At 45.4% G+C, this 16,234-nt stretch overlaps 1 protein-coding gene across 3 annotated transcripts in view; it reads left to right on the plus strand.

The window, feature by feature from the left end:
• The first annotated feature begins 25 nt into the window (after nucleotides 1–25).
• The window catches only part of DELE (death ligand signal enhancer), a 21,499-nt gene continuing 5,290 nt past the window's right edge, over nucleotides 26–16,234 (plus strand). Inside the window, exons 1-11 of one of the 3 annotated variants that reach the window (XM_015293624.4) lie at nucleotides 224–359; nucleotides 454–574; nucleotides 712–832; nucleotides 1,187–1,324; nucleotides 6,490–6,545; nucleotides 8,035–8,128; nucleotides 8,844–8,986; nucleotides 9,746–9,904; nucleotides 11,556–11,648; nucleotides 15,089–15,245; nucleotides 15,480–15,744. In XM_015293624.4, coding sequence (XP_015149110.2) covers nucleotides 250–359; nucleotides 454–574; nucleotides 712–832; nucleotides 1,187–1,324; nucleotides 6,490–6,545; nucleotides 8,035–8,128; nucleotides 8,844–8,986; nucleotides 9,746–9,904; nucleotides 11,556–11,648; nucleotides 15,089–15,245; nucleotides 15,480–15,736 — 1,449 coding nt within the window. In that variant the 5' untranslated portion in view covers nucleotides 224–249 and the 3' untranslated portion in view covers nucleotides 15,737–15,744. Of the gene's footprint in view, nucleotides 360–453; nucleotides 575–711; nucleotides 833–1,186; nucleotides 1,325–6,489; nucleotides 6,546–8,034; nucleotides 8,129–8,843; nucleotides 8,987–9,745; nucleotides 9,905–11,555; nucleotides 11,649–15,088; nucleotides 15,246–15,479; nucleotides 15,745–16,234 lie in introns of all 3 variants that reach the window. The other 2 variants (XM_046900459.1, XR_005839536.2) reach the window with 2 other exon arrangements.

A 16,234-nucleotide genomic window follows, 5' to 3' on the forward strand; every position in this document is an offset into this window, starting at 1 on the left:
ATGGTGCGCGCCGCTCTATCCTCCCCCCTCCTCACGGCCTCAAGCCGCTCGCAGCCCCTTCCCGCTGCCCTCAGCCCGTTCCGCCCGTCAGGACTCCTCTCTCTCCACAGCCTCACGCAGGAGCTGCCGCCACAGCCCCGCGGGAACCCCCCGAAGGTCCCCGGTGTCCCGCCCTCTCTATGGCCACGAGGAGCCGCTCTGCTCCGCGGTCGCCGAGCAACGCGCCCTCTCTATGGTCCCTCGGGCGGCATGTGGCGGCTGCTGCTGGGCCGCAGCGGCCTCGCGCGCTGCTTGCTGCCGCCCGCCCGCCCCGCGGCCGCCACCGCCTCCGACTCTGCCGACAGCCGCGGCTCCGCGCGGTGAGTGCGGCCCTCGGCCTTCCCGACGGGCGGCGGCGTGCCCTGCCCGTCCTTCGCGGCGTGAGGGCCGCCGTCACCGCCTTGTGTTTTGCAGGTGCTGCGGTGCGCCTGGGTGTCAGCACGGCGGGGCCCGCGATGGCCGCGAGCGTGAGGGATGGCGGCAGCCGCTGCCCGGCCTGGTGCCGCGCTACTCCGTGCTGGACGCGGTCACCTGGGTGAGGAGCCGCCGCGAGGGCGGCTGTGGGCGGGGGACACCGTGCCCTGGGGGGTGCCGGGTGCCCTGGCACAGCTCCCCCGGCCCAGACATGCTGTGGGCTGGAAACTCCCCTGACTTGCGTTGTCTCTTCTTCAGGGGGCACTGGCCGCGCTCCTGCTGCAGCTCGTCAGGCAGATCTCGTGGCTGCGATCGCTGCCGGACGCCAGGAGGGAGCCCAGGCCTCCCTGGTTGCCCTCGCTGCCCGCACAGCACACAGGTCAGCAGCGCTGGGTTGGGAGGACCCGGCTATGGGCAGCATTTCTGCTTCCCGACAGCTCACATCTCTCCTGCTGCTGTCAGAAGCTGACAGGCAGCTTTCAAGCTCTCTGAAGGGATTGAGGGCTGGTATCTGCTCGGGGAATCTTACTCTTTCTTACCTATTTGATGCAATCCCACGTTACATTCTGCTTCCCATTATATTTGTCCTCTGATCTGGGCCTTACACCATGTGTTCCCCTGCTTGGCTTTGTCGCCAGAGCAGAGAAGGCAGCTAGAATAGATAAGTTCTGTTTTGCCTCTTACAGTGGATGCAGCGTGGCTCATGGGAACTGACTTGTGCTCTGTGTTTCAGTGGTGTCTGATGCCTCAGCCGGCCTTCCCTGTGCCCAGCTGGGGCCCTGCTTCCTGCAGAAAGCAGAGGTTGCACCAGAGAATTCATCTTCAAGCTTCCCCTTGGGGCCAGGAGATAGCCAGCTGTGGGCAGAAGAAGGTATGTGTAATGTGCTACAGGGCAGGATGCCTGTAGCGGAAGGACTTCAGAGTTTTCCTAAGGCAAAGCTAGGACCCAAGAAGCGCATAACCATTTCTTGAAACATGGAAGAGGGAATGGAAAGACAGAACTCCAGAGTAATGAATCAGGAGTCCAGAGATAGGGAGAAAACAGCTCCTGAAGGCAGGGAGGAGCCTGTGGTATAACTGTGCAGCAGTATTAACTTTCCCAATGTTGGTCTGCCTTTGTGACCAGCATACAGCATCCAGTTTCTGTTCTTTTATTGTGGACAGACATTTGCAGTCAAGAAGGTTCAGGTGAATATTGCAGACTGATCTGAGAGACTCACTATGCAACATGATGCTAAGGGAATTATTTTCTTCCAGGAGTACGAAAATGAGCACTTATGCTGCAGACAGGGTGGTGAGAGGGGGTATTAAAGGAATTCTTATTAAAATAGGTCTTATAAAAACAAGAAAATATACTTCTAAAAAAGTAGTCTCATCCAGGAAAATGTGTCCTGACATCTAAAACATGAAGTCATATTAAGGAAGGTCAGATTAAGCCTACAATAGGGTTATTCACTAGATGTATAAATACTAATAGTAGCTTTACGGGGACGTATGATGATGGTGTAGATGAGACACATTAAATAAACAGCTCACAGATGTTAGATGATGTGACGTGTTGCAAGAAAGGTCAGGGGGGTTCCCCATTCACTGCTTGCTTCTGTGCTGATTTAAGCTACTGCCCATCACTGCTTATCAAGCCGTCTCCTGCCAGAGGTTACCATTCCCATCAGTTGGCAAATGGAGCATTTTGTTTCCATGTTCCTAATTAGCTCCAGGAAAACAGCCAGGTTAATTTACCTAAACTGCCAATTAGACTGTTTAACCCATCTGCTTTTGCCTGAAGCATATTAAGAAGCACTCGGATACACTGCCTTGCTGGCAGATGACTGGACACGGACCTCTGGGAGAGGTGGTGGGGAATAAGTGGAGACAGGTCTGTCTTCACTTGGCACAGTTGGCAGTGAATGTGTGTCTATATCTAACAGTTTCCTACTGAGAGTCAACAGGGAGAGCTTTTAGGCAAACTGACAAATTGAACCATGACAAGTCACTAAGGCCACATGCTCTTTGTTCGGATGTTCTCTCGAGGCTATGAAATCACTAAGTCTCTAATGATGGTATGTAATCCAGAGCTGAAATCTGCTGTATGACCAGACTGAACACTGACGAATTAAACACTAGCCTTTGAAAAGCAGGGTTGTTTGTGCCATGGAACTGCAAAAAAATGTAATTATAGGGTGATAGAAACTGTATTATAGAATAGAAATGTTAGGTACCTGGATGAGTGTACCTTATCAAAGGTCTGGAAAGGCTTAGGAAGCCATTTCTGTGACCAGCTTGCTCCATTACCTGAGTCTTAACAGAGAACAGAGTTAGAGTTTGTAAATCTATTAGAGTTCTCTGGAGAAGTCAACAGGCATGTGGAGCAAGACTATCCAGCTTTTAGCTTTCTGAAAATCTTTCAACCAGGACCTAAGCCAAAGCTATCTGGAGGAATAAAGCTGTTGTGAGGGAAGACAGAGGGACCGCTCTTCGGCTAGAAATTCCTTAAGGCGTAAGAAATAGTTTTCATGATGGAAAGCCATTACTAGTGGATTCCCCTAAGTGCTTTACAGAAACCTATTCTGCTTAGCAAAGTCAGCAGTGATTTGGAAAAAGGTGATGAGTGAGGTGACAGGAGAAGTAAATGTATTACAAAATTATTCAGGACAGTCAAACCTGAAAGTCACGGCAAAAGATTGCACAAGACCTAAGAGGGTAATCTCAAGGTAGGTTAAAGGGGTATGAGCAGGGAACTGTAACTGTAAATACCCATACAGAGTGAAGAGTCTCAAATTAATGATTACATTGAAACTTAAGTCAGTGCTCAGCAGCAGTGAGGTAAATGAAATGTTATTTGTTGCAAAGGAAGGAGCTGAGGTGAAAACAGTACCATAGATCTGTGTAAGTGTAACATAGCTGCACCTTGAACAGTTTAGGAAGAGCACTCTGTCTTAAAAAACAGTAACCAAAATGGCATGGACAAGGATGAGAAAGAGCCAATTGTAAAGAGAGACTGACTCTTTTGCTTTAAAAGTAAAGGCACAGGGTGGTGAGCAGCGGAAATGTGCTACTTTGAAACAGCTAGAAACAGCTACTCTGTTTTCTTGAGTGGCAAAGACCTTTGTGATGAATAGAAACATCCCAGATGTGCAGATGACCCATCCCAGTTTTGGTATAACACAGTAGGATAGAATCTATTACTTAAACACAAAAACAAAACAAAACAAAAAAAAACTCTGTTTAAAAAGAAAACTTGAGGAAAGTTGTTGAAAAGTTGCTTTACATGTAATTCCAGATATTACTGTCAGCAAGTTTGCAGATGCGTGATCACATCCTATTTTTTCATCCAATTTTTGTCTTGCTCAGAGCTTTTCTTTCCAAAAGTTAAAGGCACGTAGCACAGGAGCAGGTGATTACAGCCATTCTCGGTGGTACAGCAGCTGAATGTTGCCTTGGGGAGTTGTTTTTTTTTACCCCTGACGGGACTGTAAAATTCGTTATTTCAATTCTGAGATTACAGGCATTTCCAAAGTGTGTTTTCATTTCAAAGCACAATGAAACCAATTGGAAACACTCAAATTTTCCATGAGGCAGAAATCCTGGATTGTGGCCAGCTCTTGTTGTGAATTAATTCCTGGGAAGTGTTTGGATGTTTCGTTGTGAGCAATCTAGACTATCAATGAGAAGGTTAATAAATCTGCATTTGGAGTTAGTTTCGAGTAACATTTGGTAAGTGCAGGATGAACAGTGGGGAAACACAAAATATTTATTAGCTGTAAGATCTCATGGGAAAAAGAAGGGTGCATAGTCATGTTACATCATAACACAGATTTAAAGGGGTAGAAATATTGTTGCACAGAAAATTCTAATCTCAACTTGCTGAAGCAGAACAAGATTCTGTGCTGCTTGGGGGTGCCTTTATTTCTCCACATACAACCGAAGGAACCTAAACAATACGTTAGATTGTGTGCCTGGTTTTGAGAGGGCTGCTGTGAGACAAGACAAGTTCTAAGAGTAATGATCTCCATGAGGAGTTTTGATTTGTGGCTTGCCCAGCTTCAAATGAGACTTCCAAGAGAATTCATTAATCTAATCCATCAGGAGATAGGACTGAGTGTCAGGATTGGCTGGTCCCTCTGTTTTCTTCCAAATGATCTTCTGATCTCTGGGAGTGCTAACTCTAGTCTGGGAAGATTACTAGGATTAGATTTGAGGAGAGATTTCCAGTTGGGGGGAGGTATGGGATGTATGGGATGCTTCTACAGTCTGATAGTTTCTTGAAAGGATTAATGTTTTTTAAATAGATAGTTTGGACAATTTTTTTAACACAGACAATTTATTTATTTTTTCACAAGACTTGCTGTTGTTAAAAAAAAAAAAACATCATGAGGGAGATACTGACAGGAGATAGAGACTTGTAGTGAGGAAGGTCAGATCATTTTATATCTGATCTGAAAATAAATGTAAAGTACAATTAATAAATTTGCAGACTATATTACTTTTGGTGGAATGATGAAGTGAAATTGTGTTTGCCATGGTGATCTTGATTGTTGGGTGAGTGAGACTTGCTTAGATAAAATACATTCTAATACTGCCAGAGGGGAATTGTTTATCCAGGAATAATGAGGCTGCAGCTAGAAGGCAGGTCAAAGCTTCATGCCCTGTAGTTTGGTGCAGGCACTAGAAGAAGTGATCTTGCCTGTCCCATGCTCACTTCTGCCTCTGTGCCAGCACAGGCGTTTGCAGAGCCATATGGTGATGGCAGTCAAGGCACTGGGGCTCCAAAAGGACTGACTTCTCACTCCGTTTAGTTCCCTGCTCTGCAGCCACACAGCTTGAAAGGATGACAGGAAGACGTGGGGAGGGTACAGTTACTTCTGCTAGCAGCACCAGCTTAAAGTGATCCCGGCTTCACCACCTGGTGTTAGGTGCCCGGTGGGACATAGCTGCTTATGGTGATTCAGGTTAAAAAATAATTGGCCTCAGTCAAACCTCGCTGTTTGTCCTTTTTGCTGGAGGTCACTGTACTCTTGGAGCAGCTGGCATAAATGCTTGTGTAATCACTTCCAGCACGGTGCTGTTGAGAACGAAGTGCCTGAACTTTTGTTGTAGATGTTTTTGTTAGATAATTCTGATTGAACTCAGACAGATAGTGGCTAAACAGGTGGCTGTGCCACCATCCCTGAGGGCAGTGGTGAGTAGGTGGGGTGATAACATGAGCCTGCAAACGGCGAAGGCAGAATAGCATGTCTGATCATCCCCTTGCAGAAGCAAGACTGTACACTGCAAGGAAAATTACCTGGAAAAGGAGCTAGGGTAGGCAGGTGCCTAGGCATAAGATCTCAGTGTGATGCTGTGGCCAGCAGGAATAGGAATATGATTCTGACACATGCAAACTAGGCAGTTATAAATTTGAATAAGGAGGCAATTTTATCCTTTCCGTGACACTGGTGAGAGTGTCCTCACTTCAATAACAATGTTGAAATTTCAGGAATAGTGGCAAAAAAAAGTCATAAAATTAATCAACTCAGGCAGAAAAGTACTTCAGTTGAAAGATGTGAACAGCTCAGTCTGTTTAGAATCACAGAAAAGAATCAAGAGGGGTTGATTAGTTGTAACAGGACTTTGAAAAAGAGAATGGGCTTTTTAGTGAAGAGACAAAAGCCTAGGAGAGTGGGTGACAGAGAGCAGAAACCAGATGTATTTTAATTTGAAATGAAGCACAGATTTTTGGAGCCATGATTACGAGTTGCTGGAACAAACTTTCTGAAGAAGTGGGAGACTGTCTATCGTTTTATACCAGCAGGTCAAGATTGAGCCCTTTCTGGAGGAGGTGCATTAGCTGGCTGCAGATTCCAGGGCTGTATTCACATGGTGCTCAGCAGATTATGATACCAAGGTCAGATCAGAGTTCCTTCTGTTGCCAGTGTCCCTAAGTGGGCACATGATCAGTAGTCTAGGAAAGAATTGAAGAGCAGAGAAAGATATCAGAAGAAAGATGTGAATATACAGCCCTGCTTAACCCTGTTTTTTGTCCCTCTTTTAATGTAGGGGAGTTCCCAGTCCCTCAGTGCTCCAGCCCGAGGCCAGTTCCACGCAGTACAAAGGTAAGCTTTCATTTTTTCGTGAGCTCCGTCTGTGCCTGAGGCCCCTTTGCTACAGAAAGGCAACACGGTGCAACCCCAAGCAGACCTGAGCAATCCACTCACATGCAAGACTGCTTTCTGCACTGCATAGCTGGAGGCCGGGAGAATGAAAGATGTGATATGCTGCCCTTTAGCCAGAGCAGAGTTCCAGGAGCCACAGACTGACGTCCCCATCCTTTAAAGTGTCTGTGTAACAGCAGTGCTAGTAAAGAAGCACTGGAAGAAAATGTGCAAAAAAAAAACCCCACCGAGTAGCATCAGTGTGGTATATCTGCATTTTGATGCTATCATTCACTAGGTGTCTGTGTACTGTTGCTATTTTGGTTTTTACCAGGCAAGTCCATGACTGGAGAAAGTGGTGTCACCCCTCCCAAAGCTGCAAATCAAGTCTGAGACTTGTCTGTTAGAGAGAGGAAGAGAGACTTTGGGCTTGAGGAGGGCATATCAGGTTGAGTGATAAGGTTATAAATCACATTATTGTTTTTGTTGTGATTAAGCTTGTTAATTCCTTGCAATCCAGAGCTCCCCATTTTAAAAGTCAGTCAGCTTAGCAATTACTCAAGGACACTCTGAACAGAATGGAAATATATTCAGGATTTAGCAAAGTGAGATCCTCACTGACATGAATGTGACCTCCTCTACCAGAAAGGTTTTCACTTGGTCTGCCCAGGGAGGTGAGAAATGAGCTCCCCATCCACCTGCAGGGCCATGTGCAGTGGGGCAGGTCTCAGGAGGCTCTCTGGAGAGATGAGTCGGTCTGTGTCTTGTCCTCCTATGAGCAGCTCGAAGTGCTGGGTGAGCTGTAAAGCTCTTTAGTGGCAAGGGGCATTTTTGCAGCGTGACTCCCTGTGCAGAGGCATCTCAGCTTATGTGCAGTGTGTGCTGCTGCCACTCGATGGCACTAAATTTGTACTCATGCTTGGAAATGAAAGGTGCAGGCCAAGCTAATCTTCCCACCTCCCAGAGCTCCGGTGAAGTTAAAAATACTGTTCATTAGAGGAAGAAAATACATTGTTTCTGCTGTGCAGGGTTTTATTAGGGAGACTGCAGTGTTCAGTAAGCTGTCAGTGTGGGCTCAGCTTGAATTGTGTAAAGGATATACAGGTATGTCAGTGCACGTTTGACAGAGAGAAATGCCACTTGTGCGTTGATCTTGGAGGGCAAATGAGGGCTAATCTTACTTTTGAGGAGGCAAACTATGTGTGGTATTTGTTAAATTCTGATATGTTCTAGTGGTGTCTGATTGAGTACCCCAGGATCCCTGCTCAGAGGTGAGCAATGTCTGTGTAAAACAGGCAGATTTTTGTGTGGACACGTGACACCAGATTACATCACCCTCTTGATTTACTACAGGACAGTACAAATATCAGACTGCTCCATTTCCAAGAAGAGTCTCTTTTAGGATTTGTATGATTTTGCTGTCTTATAACTTTCTTCTTTGACTCTGCAGGAAAACCCAGCTAAGCGAGAGCATTTGGAGGAAGCTGCTTTTCAGTTGCAGCAGATTTTCCGGGTTGATATTTCCATTGCATTCAATATCCTTGGTAATGTGGACTTGGGTTTGTTTTGTCCTTAATCCACATGTTCCTCTTTTTGGAGGGCCTCCAAATGGTTACAGGCCTTATGTGAAGGCAGAGATGGCATGTACCCAAACTGAAGCCTTCTTTCAGCAATTTCAACTACACTTTGAGAGATTTATTGTCCTTTGTCTCATCCTGCCACCTGATTTATGTCAGCATTTTTAAATCCAGGCTTGGTTGAAATGTGCACTGTTGTCCTGACATCTGTATTTGGAAATTAAGTCATCTCTGTCCTTTTTGCAACATGAGCTGTCCTATCTTCATAGCTCTTTTTTCATTGTCTGAGATCTCAGTCTTCCTGGCAAGCTGAAAAAGCAATTGCAGAACTGCAACTCTAAGAAGAGCTGAAGGAAGATGTAGTGATCTAAGAAAAAACTCCCTGCCCTACATACACCACTAGTTGCAGCACTAGAAAAGTAAACTGCTTCTCCATTAACCATATGTTGTGCTAGTACATGGTCCTTCTTTGCAATGAGATCAGAATAGTTCCTAAAATACAGCGTTGTTGTTTTCCCTATGGAAACTTTGATTAGGTGGGATGGGGGCTGGTGAGCCTGCTTAGGAGTGGGCCAGACCACTTGGCATGAGGCAAGGATGGTCAGTAGCTCTGGGGAATGTCTGCTGCATTTGAGACTGCATTCTGCTCTTTTCTTCTGTTTTAACACTATTTTCTTCCCAGGGATTGAAAGTATGAGAGCAGGCCATTACCAGATAGGCTATACCTGCTTCAAACTGGCAGCAGATCGAGGCTACAGCAAAGCCCAGTTCAACGTGGGTCTGTGTTATGAGCATGGCAGAGGCACAGAAAAAGACTTGGAAAAGGTATCCACAGCTTGTACAGCCATGTATATGTGTGGCACCAGGGAAGCGGTCTTCACTGGGTGTGCACGCACATTTCTCCCTTTGAATGGGTGTGACAGTCTCTGAAGCCTGACTGGAAAATGCTGGAAATAATATAAGCTGTGGGTTTGCAGTGCTGGCTTCAGTACTGTAGGTCCCCTCAGAGATGTGCTCCTGAAATCCCGTTTCTCATAGCTGCTGAGGTCTTGTTGCAGGTACACAGGCTCTGCCACTAGCAGCTGGAAGAGTACCCAGGAGAAACCTGTCATGTTGCTGTATTTAAAACACCACTGCACATCCGAGCATTTCTTTATATCATAAGCCATCCAGTTTGGCTACCTTAACTACAGCCTGCCACCTAGTGAGTGCAGCCATAGTCAGCATCCTTCTGTACCCGAAAAGATCTGCAAAGGCTGCTTGTTTTGAGTAATTGTGCAGATCCCCACTGGCATGAAGCAGCTTTGGTATCAGTGGCCCAGTGCCATACCCTTCAAAACTCGGAATTTTGACTAGAGAAGGCAGAGGTGCTTAGAGGGCTCTTGTACAGCAGTAGTCCACTGTCTCACTTGAACGATCTCATGTTCTTCAGCAGGAAAGTGTGGGAGGGTTGCCAGGGTAAGCATGTGCAGCTTATGATAGGTCTGGACAGTGAGGTTAAGCTTGTCCTGGCCAGAGGGGAGTCACATCATGTTTGAGAGCATGTATTACCTGACTGACACAAGCATGTTTCTCTGTTTCCAGGCAGCTTTTTATTACTACCGTGCAGCCAGCAGCTGTCACCCCATGGCACAGTACCGCTATGCTAGATGCCTCTTATGCCACAGTCCTGAAAATGAATGGCACAGGCTTCAGAAGGCAGTGACTTTCCTGGAGCAAGCAGCAGTGGCCGGACTTACAGAGGTTAGTGTCCACCATGTGGGAGTGATTATAAAAGCTGAACGTTTTCATAGGGGAGAGAGCAGTATCTTTAGGACTAAAAGCAAAATTCTTCCTACATACTCCTACCACTGCCCGTGTATGGGGACAGCCCTGCCTGCATGTAAAAGACAACTAGGTGCCCATTCTGTCAATAGTGCTGGTTGTCTGTGTTGCCGTTGGGCTTTTTAGTGTGGCTCTCCTAAACCCCCTGAACAGGAGATTTTCCATATGCCTATAGGACTTCTGCTTGTTAGTAATGTGCAATTTTTGGTCCCATCATATGCCTGAGATAGATAATTGCTTCTTAGCTTTCTTGGTTGAAGAGAGGGTGCAACCATAACTGATACCAACTATATAAGGCTATTTTTTACTTTACAAAAGAGGACAGAGCTTGATGCACCAGTTCTTAGAAACCTGCCAAGTTGTTCCTTCTCCAGTGCCAGGTGACAGCCTTTTATGTTCCATGCCTGGAGAACGTGCAGCGTGGATGCATCAGCTGTCAGTGAACACAAGATGCTGCATCCAAAAGATAGGGGTCTTCATCAAAGCAGATTTCAGGTTCCTAGAATGCAAAGTGTATCCTCAGTTACCACGAGTCTCCACAACATCTGTATCTGGATCAAGCATCATGTTTTGGCATACTTTTTGCATCACTAAAAGCTGTTCTCACCTTGGGGATTAAGAGCAGTTCAATCTCTGGTAGAATAATCACTCCAGATCTTTCTCTTGCCTGCAGCCATAGTAGAGAGAGCTTTTCAAAATATCTTTTGTTCCTAAAGTTCAAGGCTCCCACTTTTTCCCCATTTAGACTAGTCTGTCATCCTGCTCTACAGGTATGAGTCCAACTGGAAAACTTTAGGATATGTATGGCTCAGGTGCCTGTTTTTGAATTACATCAGCTCTGAAGCTGGAGACAAACATGCATGTAACTGATCTCTCCAGTACCTAGATTAGACCGGCAGCTTAGGAAAACTGACCAACAGTTGAAAAACTATATTTCATTGCCTCTCAATTGCAAGAGTACAGGTTGCTTTAGTGGAGAAACTTCCATGAGATGCTTTGGGTAGGAACAGATCCTCATACAGTATCTCTGACTTTTCAAGATGATTCATCCACATAGATCTGTGTACCCTGTCCTCCTTTCCCACTCTTTAGGGGATACATTTAGGCATGTGGCATCTTGTGTTACGAATGCAAGCCATTCTGGCAGTGACTGTTTCTCATGTAGCACACTGTTCCAGGAAGTACATCTGCTGTGTCTAACGGACAGCTCACGAGTAGGAGCCGTTCTCTGGCTCTGACTTCCACAATGTAGTTTGAAACAAGATTCTGGGTCTCATGCTGTTAGTATGGTGGTGTTACTGTGTGTGTAGTGGAGTTTTGTACATCGAATGGGATTTTTCATGTTTATAATGACAGACTGAGTTTCTTAGGACAGCCTTCATTCTCCTAGCAGGCTCTGCTGCAATCACGATACTGTGCATGTGAGTCTCACAGGTGTCCCTGATGAGTTGCCAGAGATTATGCTCTGCTCCAGCAGCAGAGCTTTTACTGGCATTTGGACAACTTGCAAAACCAGGAGTAATTAAGGTGGAAAATCCTGGCTGATTTGTATCGTGTGGTTTTGCTGCAGGCACAGGCTTATCTCGGAGTGTTCTACATGAGGGGGCTACAACCTAAGGAAAAGAAAGGTCTGAAGTACCTATTGCTGGCAGCAAAGAATGGCGTAAGTAATCCCTTCGTAAGCTGTGGTTGTTCTGACTTTGGGATCTTTGCAAGTTACAGGTGGCAGATTTCGGGGCTTCTTGGAGGTGGGAGGACTGCCAGGGCTTCACTGTGCTGTCTGAAAGGTTGGAGTGGCACACAGAGGGAGGAAGCAGGCTCCAGGACGCAGACCTTACAAAGCATAAGCATAGAAAATGCTATACAAGGTTGGAGCAGTTCTTACAGGACCAGTGTTTATTCTGTTTCCAACAAATACTCCCTTAGCATAATTTTAAATCTTTCCTTTTATGGAGCCTTTACACCCTTCCAGTCAAAATCTTTCACCACTGTATCACTGGGAGAACTTTTCTCTGCCTATCTTGAATCTGTTCTTCAAAATAAGCCCATTGTTTCTTGCTTCCTGCAGTGAGGATGAAGAAACTATTTCTATTTCTTTGCGGGGACCTTTTATGTACTTAAATACTTAAATCCCCATTCATCCTTCTCCTGTTGTTCCAGTTTCTCTTCACACATCGTGTTGTCTAGATCTTCTTGCTCTCTGTTGAATTTTTTCCAAGTGACCCATGCTTTTTTGTGTTGTTTTTTTTTGTTGTTGTTGTTGATTTTGTTGGGTTTTTTTTTTTTTTTGAAGGACAATGCCTGACACAATACCGCTCCTGTGGTCTTACCCATACTTAGAGAAGTATAACATCTCATGTCTTGCAGCCTGGTTTCTGCTTTCTTTGCAGCACTGTGACATTGTTCACTCATTCTCAGATTGCAGTGTATTATAAGGAGCCAGTTTTTTTGTTTTTTTTTTTTTCTGAAGAACTCTCTCATTTTAACTTGAGTTCCTATAACTTCTTTGTAATGGAAAATAATGAATAACTTCCCTCCTCTGGCAAGCACTTCTGATTCTGTCAGCCTTCAGTATGTCCTCTGTGAGTCATTTCTTTTGCAGGCTGCAGAGCACTAGTTTATTTTGTCTCTCCATGTAGTTAAACTGTAACATTTGTTTTGTCAGTCTTCTCTCTATTTTTCTAATTTTCATCCATTTAAAAATGCTTGGACTAAAACTGGACTCAGGATGAAGGCATGCCAGGGATATGGCATAATGAGATCCTACACTTAGTTCTGTATTCCTTTCTGACAGTTCCTAATGCTGTTTTCCCATTTGCTTGCCAGTGATTGGTGACTTGGTGGTTTCAGGTAGGTATCACAGTGATTCACAAATTCATGTCTGTATGCATTCCTTTGCATTTGTCAGCAGTTTCATCTGTGATTGCATTGCCTACTCATAGTGTTGTGAGGTCTTCATTAATTAATTCTTTACAATAAGTTTGATCACTCTGAATGATGTTGCATCTCTTGCAAACTTTATGACTTCAATTTTCACCCACTTTTAAGGATGTAGACTTGAGACCAGTGGAGAGACTAGACCAGGCTGACCCCAAATGCTCAGACGTGTTCTTGATGTTGATATAGTGTTTAATTCCAACTCTGCTAGAGATCTCCTGTAAGTTTCATAGATGATTTCTTCCTTCCAGCCTGATGCCAGATGTGTATGCTGCACAATATATCAATGAATCATCTCATTAAATAGTTGATTGTCCTTTACTGAAAGCACAGTAAACCCCTGAAAGCAGAAAATCCAAGAGGTAACTGCTGATCCCAGCAGTACTCCTTAGTAGGTCAGGGTTTAGGTCACAGCCAAGACAGTTCTCAGAAGCCAGTCATGTTTCCCCAGCTCTGCTTCCCAGTGGATGTTGGCCACAGACGCACCACAGCCTTGTCTTTGGTGACTGGCATATGTGCAGGATCCCTGGGATGTAACCCCATGTGTTCAGCTGGAAAAAATCCTCTATGAGTATGTTCAATTACCCTTGGCACCCTGGAGTGTTTCGGTTCAGTAGAACTTATGTTTAGTTGGCTAAAAGACTATTGGTTATGAGTAAAGGAGAAATGGCGCTGTTTAGCTACAACTTAAGAAGGAGAAAACAAACACAAAAATTCAGGGATTTGATATTTTTCTGGTTTTTGCTGTGCTAAAGCCACAGGGGTAGCTCTGACAAGCATTCTTCCAAACACTGCAACACTTCAGAGAATTGCGTTTTACTTTGGTTACCAAAGTAACCATCTTATCTGTTTTATTCTCCTTTATTTTATCAGAGCAAGCACAGAATGTAAGAAACATGTTAAAGAGTGTTCTTAAAGAACGGAGTCAGATTTCAAAGTATATTACAATCACACATGCCGTGCTAATTTGGGGATCTCCTCTCCTGGTGGTGGTCTTTGAGGTGTTCATCATGTAAGAAACCACTAGTGGAATATTTCATACTTATCTAACCCTGTATCTTCTCATATCTGAGCAGTCAAACCTTCAACATGCTTACCTCATCTCTAAAGAAGTTTATTGCTGTCATAAACTGAGACTTGAAACATTTTGCAGGGCGCCCACTCATTGAGTTCTTTGCTTTCCTCCACCAGCTAGATCCCAGACAGCAACACTTGCAATATGTTCCTTTCTTATGGCTTTATTAAAACTTGCGAACTTGCCACTTACTTTTTTTTTCCCCCAAAGCCTTATTTAGATCACTTTTCTGGCAGTTACACTATTCAAGTAGCATTGCTATCTTTTTCACTGGAAAAGGTCTGCATGACCACTTGCCTATGTGGTTTTTTCAGTGCCTTCAGGACTGTCATCTTTCTTTTTTGCTATCTATGAGACCACGTTCCCAGCATTGGATCAAAAAAATAAAGTGCACAGCTGACATGCAAACCTATCATGGGTTTGGATTTGTTGACCCATCTGCAGTTTCTGGTTTATTCTCAGCAGTTGCGTGTGCCTGAGTAGTTCATGCTTTTTCTGTAACACTTACTTGCTTGACTTCCTTTCTGCTGCCTGAGATTTCTTCTGGAATATAATTAGGTGGGGCCGAGCATGCTAGTAGTGCACTGTTGTGTTGCAGGCCTGATGGACTGCAGGGCTGCCAAGGGGAATCTTCCAGCTTTAGTAACAAGACCTCTGGCATTTGTTATGTTTTTACAAGACATCTGTGTGAACTGTAATAGGGTATTCCACAGGGCGTGCTCACAGTTTGGGTGTGATCAGGATGTGGGCGCAGTGAAGCCTCTTAGTTCTGACCCCCAAGGCAGTCTGGATGCTCTGGGGAGACAGCTGCTCTTTCGTTCCTGACACAAACCTGGACAGTGAAGGGCAATCAATGACTTCAATTTGAAAGGGATAGGGAGGAGTGGAGTCAGAGGTATCCGGTGAGAATTTCTGCTTGACGATGTGCTTGTCAAAGGAAGGGACAAAATTACCAAAGATGCAGTCTGAGGAACCAAAGATAGAGGAATAAACTTCAAAGTCGGTGTTAAGGACTGACTGTTCTCCTTTTGTGTGTTGTCGTCACTTCTCCATCGTGTGGGGCTGATTACTGTGCTGTCTCCTGTGGCTAGGATGCCCAAAGCAGATACCACGTGGGCGTTTGCTATGAGAAGGGCCTTGGGGTGCAGCAGAACCTGGCAGAAGCGATGAGACACTATCAACAGTCAGCTGCTGCAGGGAACAGGAACGCTCAGGAGAGGCTGCGAGTGATAGAAGAGGAGATGGAAGGTACTATAGGCCGTGGGTGAAGAGGGTTTGTGGGACTGCATTGTGACATGGGCCTGTATTGCCAGAGGAAGGGTGGCACAGGACCGTGGCAAAAAAAAGTCATTTTTATTGAAGGCAAGGGAGCACTTTTCTTTCTCAATTGTTTTCACTTCTTAGCAGCTATTTCCAGTCAAGTGGAAAAGCTGTTCCCATAGTCTGATACATCATTAAGATCTCGTTTTAATGTACTTATAGATGTGCGAAGAAAGCACCCGTTCCCTTTTGGAATGAGAACCTCTTCCTCCAGCCCCTGTTTCTGGGCCACCGAGCGCGTGCCTGCAGGTCTCCATACCTTCCAGCCAAGACAACCTGCCCTCACCCTGCCCCACTCCTGGAGTGCAGACAGACTCCACATGATGACTCTCGGCAGCGCAGAATGGAGCCATGCCCTAGGAAACAGGGCGAGTCCACTGGAGCTGCAGGGTTTGGAGCCCCACCACTGTGGTTACTAGAGCAGCTGGTAAGTGAAGCAGGCAGGCAGAAGGGAAGGTGGGCCTTCTTACCTTGTTGTGTGGGACTGGAAGCAGGGTAGTAGTGAGTGGTAAGAGAAGGCTCCTGTTCCATTAACAGAAAGCTATTTTACAATACAGGGGTTTTCAAATTAAAGCTTGTGATGTCTCCTATGCCACCATGTAGCTTAGCCCTCTCCCTGCCAACACAAGGCCCTTTCTTATGCTCCTTCACTTCCATGTGAAGCTAATCTCGCACCATGCCATGGTGGGTACAGTTTGGGGCTATAATTTCAGTAGCTTTGTACATCTTTCATGTGGTGTCAGAGCAATGCTTGCATTGGTGATGCTGGCAACTAACTGGGTGAGTCTGGCCTGCAATCCCTGAGGCAATTTGATCTTACTTCAAGGTAGATTTCCAGCACAATCTGGGCTTCTCTCTATGTGGGCACTGCAGCAGTTCAGTCTGCTTTAAAACCTTGTCCAAAGCAATGCAAGCAA

This window comes from Gallus gallus, chromosome 13 (assembly GCF_016699485.2).
Source record: "Gallus gallus isolate bGalGal1 chromosome 13, bGalGal1.mat.broiler.GRCg7b, whole genome shotgun sequence".
In the NCBI taxonomy this organism is placed as follows: domain Eukaryota; kingdom Metazoa; phylum Chordata; class Aves; order Galliformes; family Phasianidae; genus Gallus; species Gallus gallus.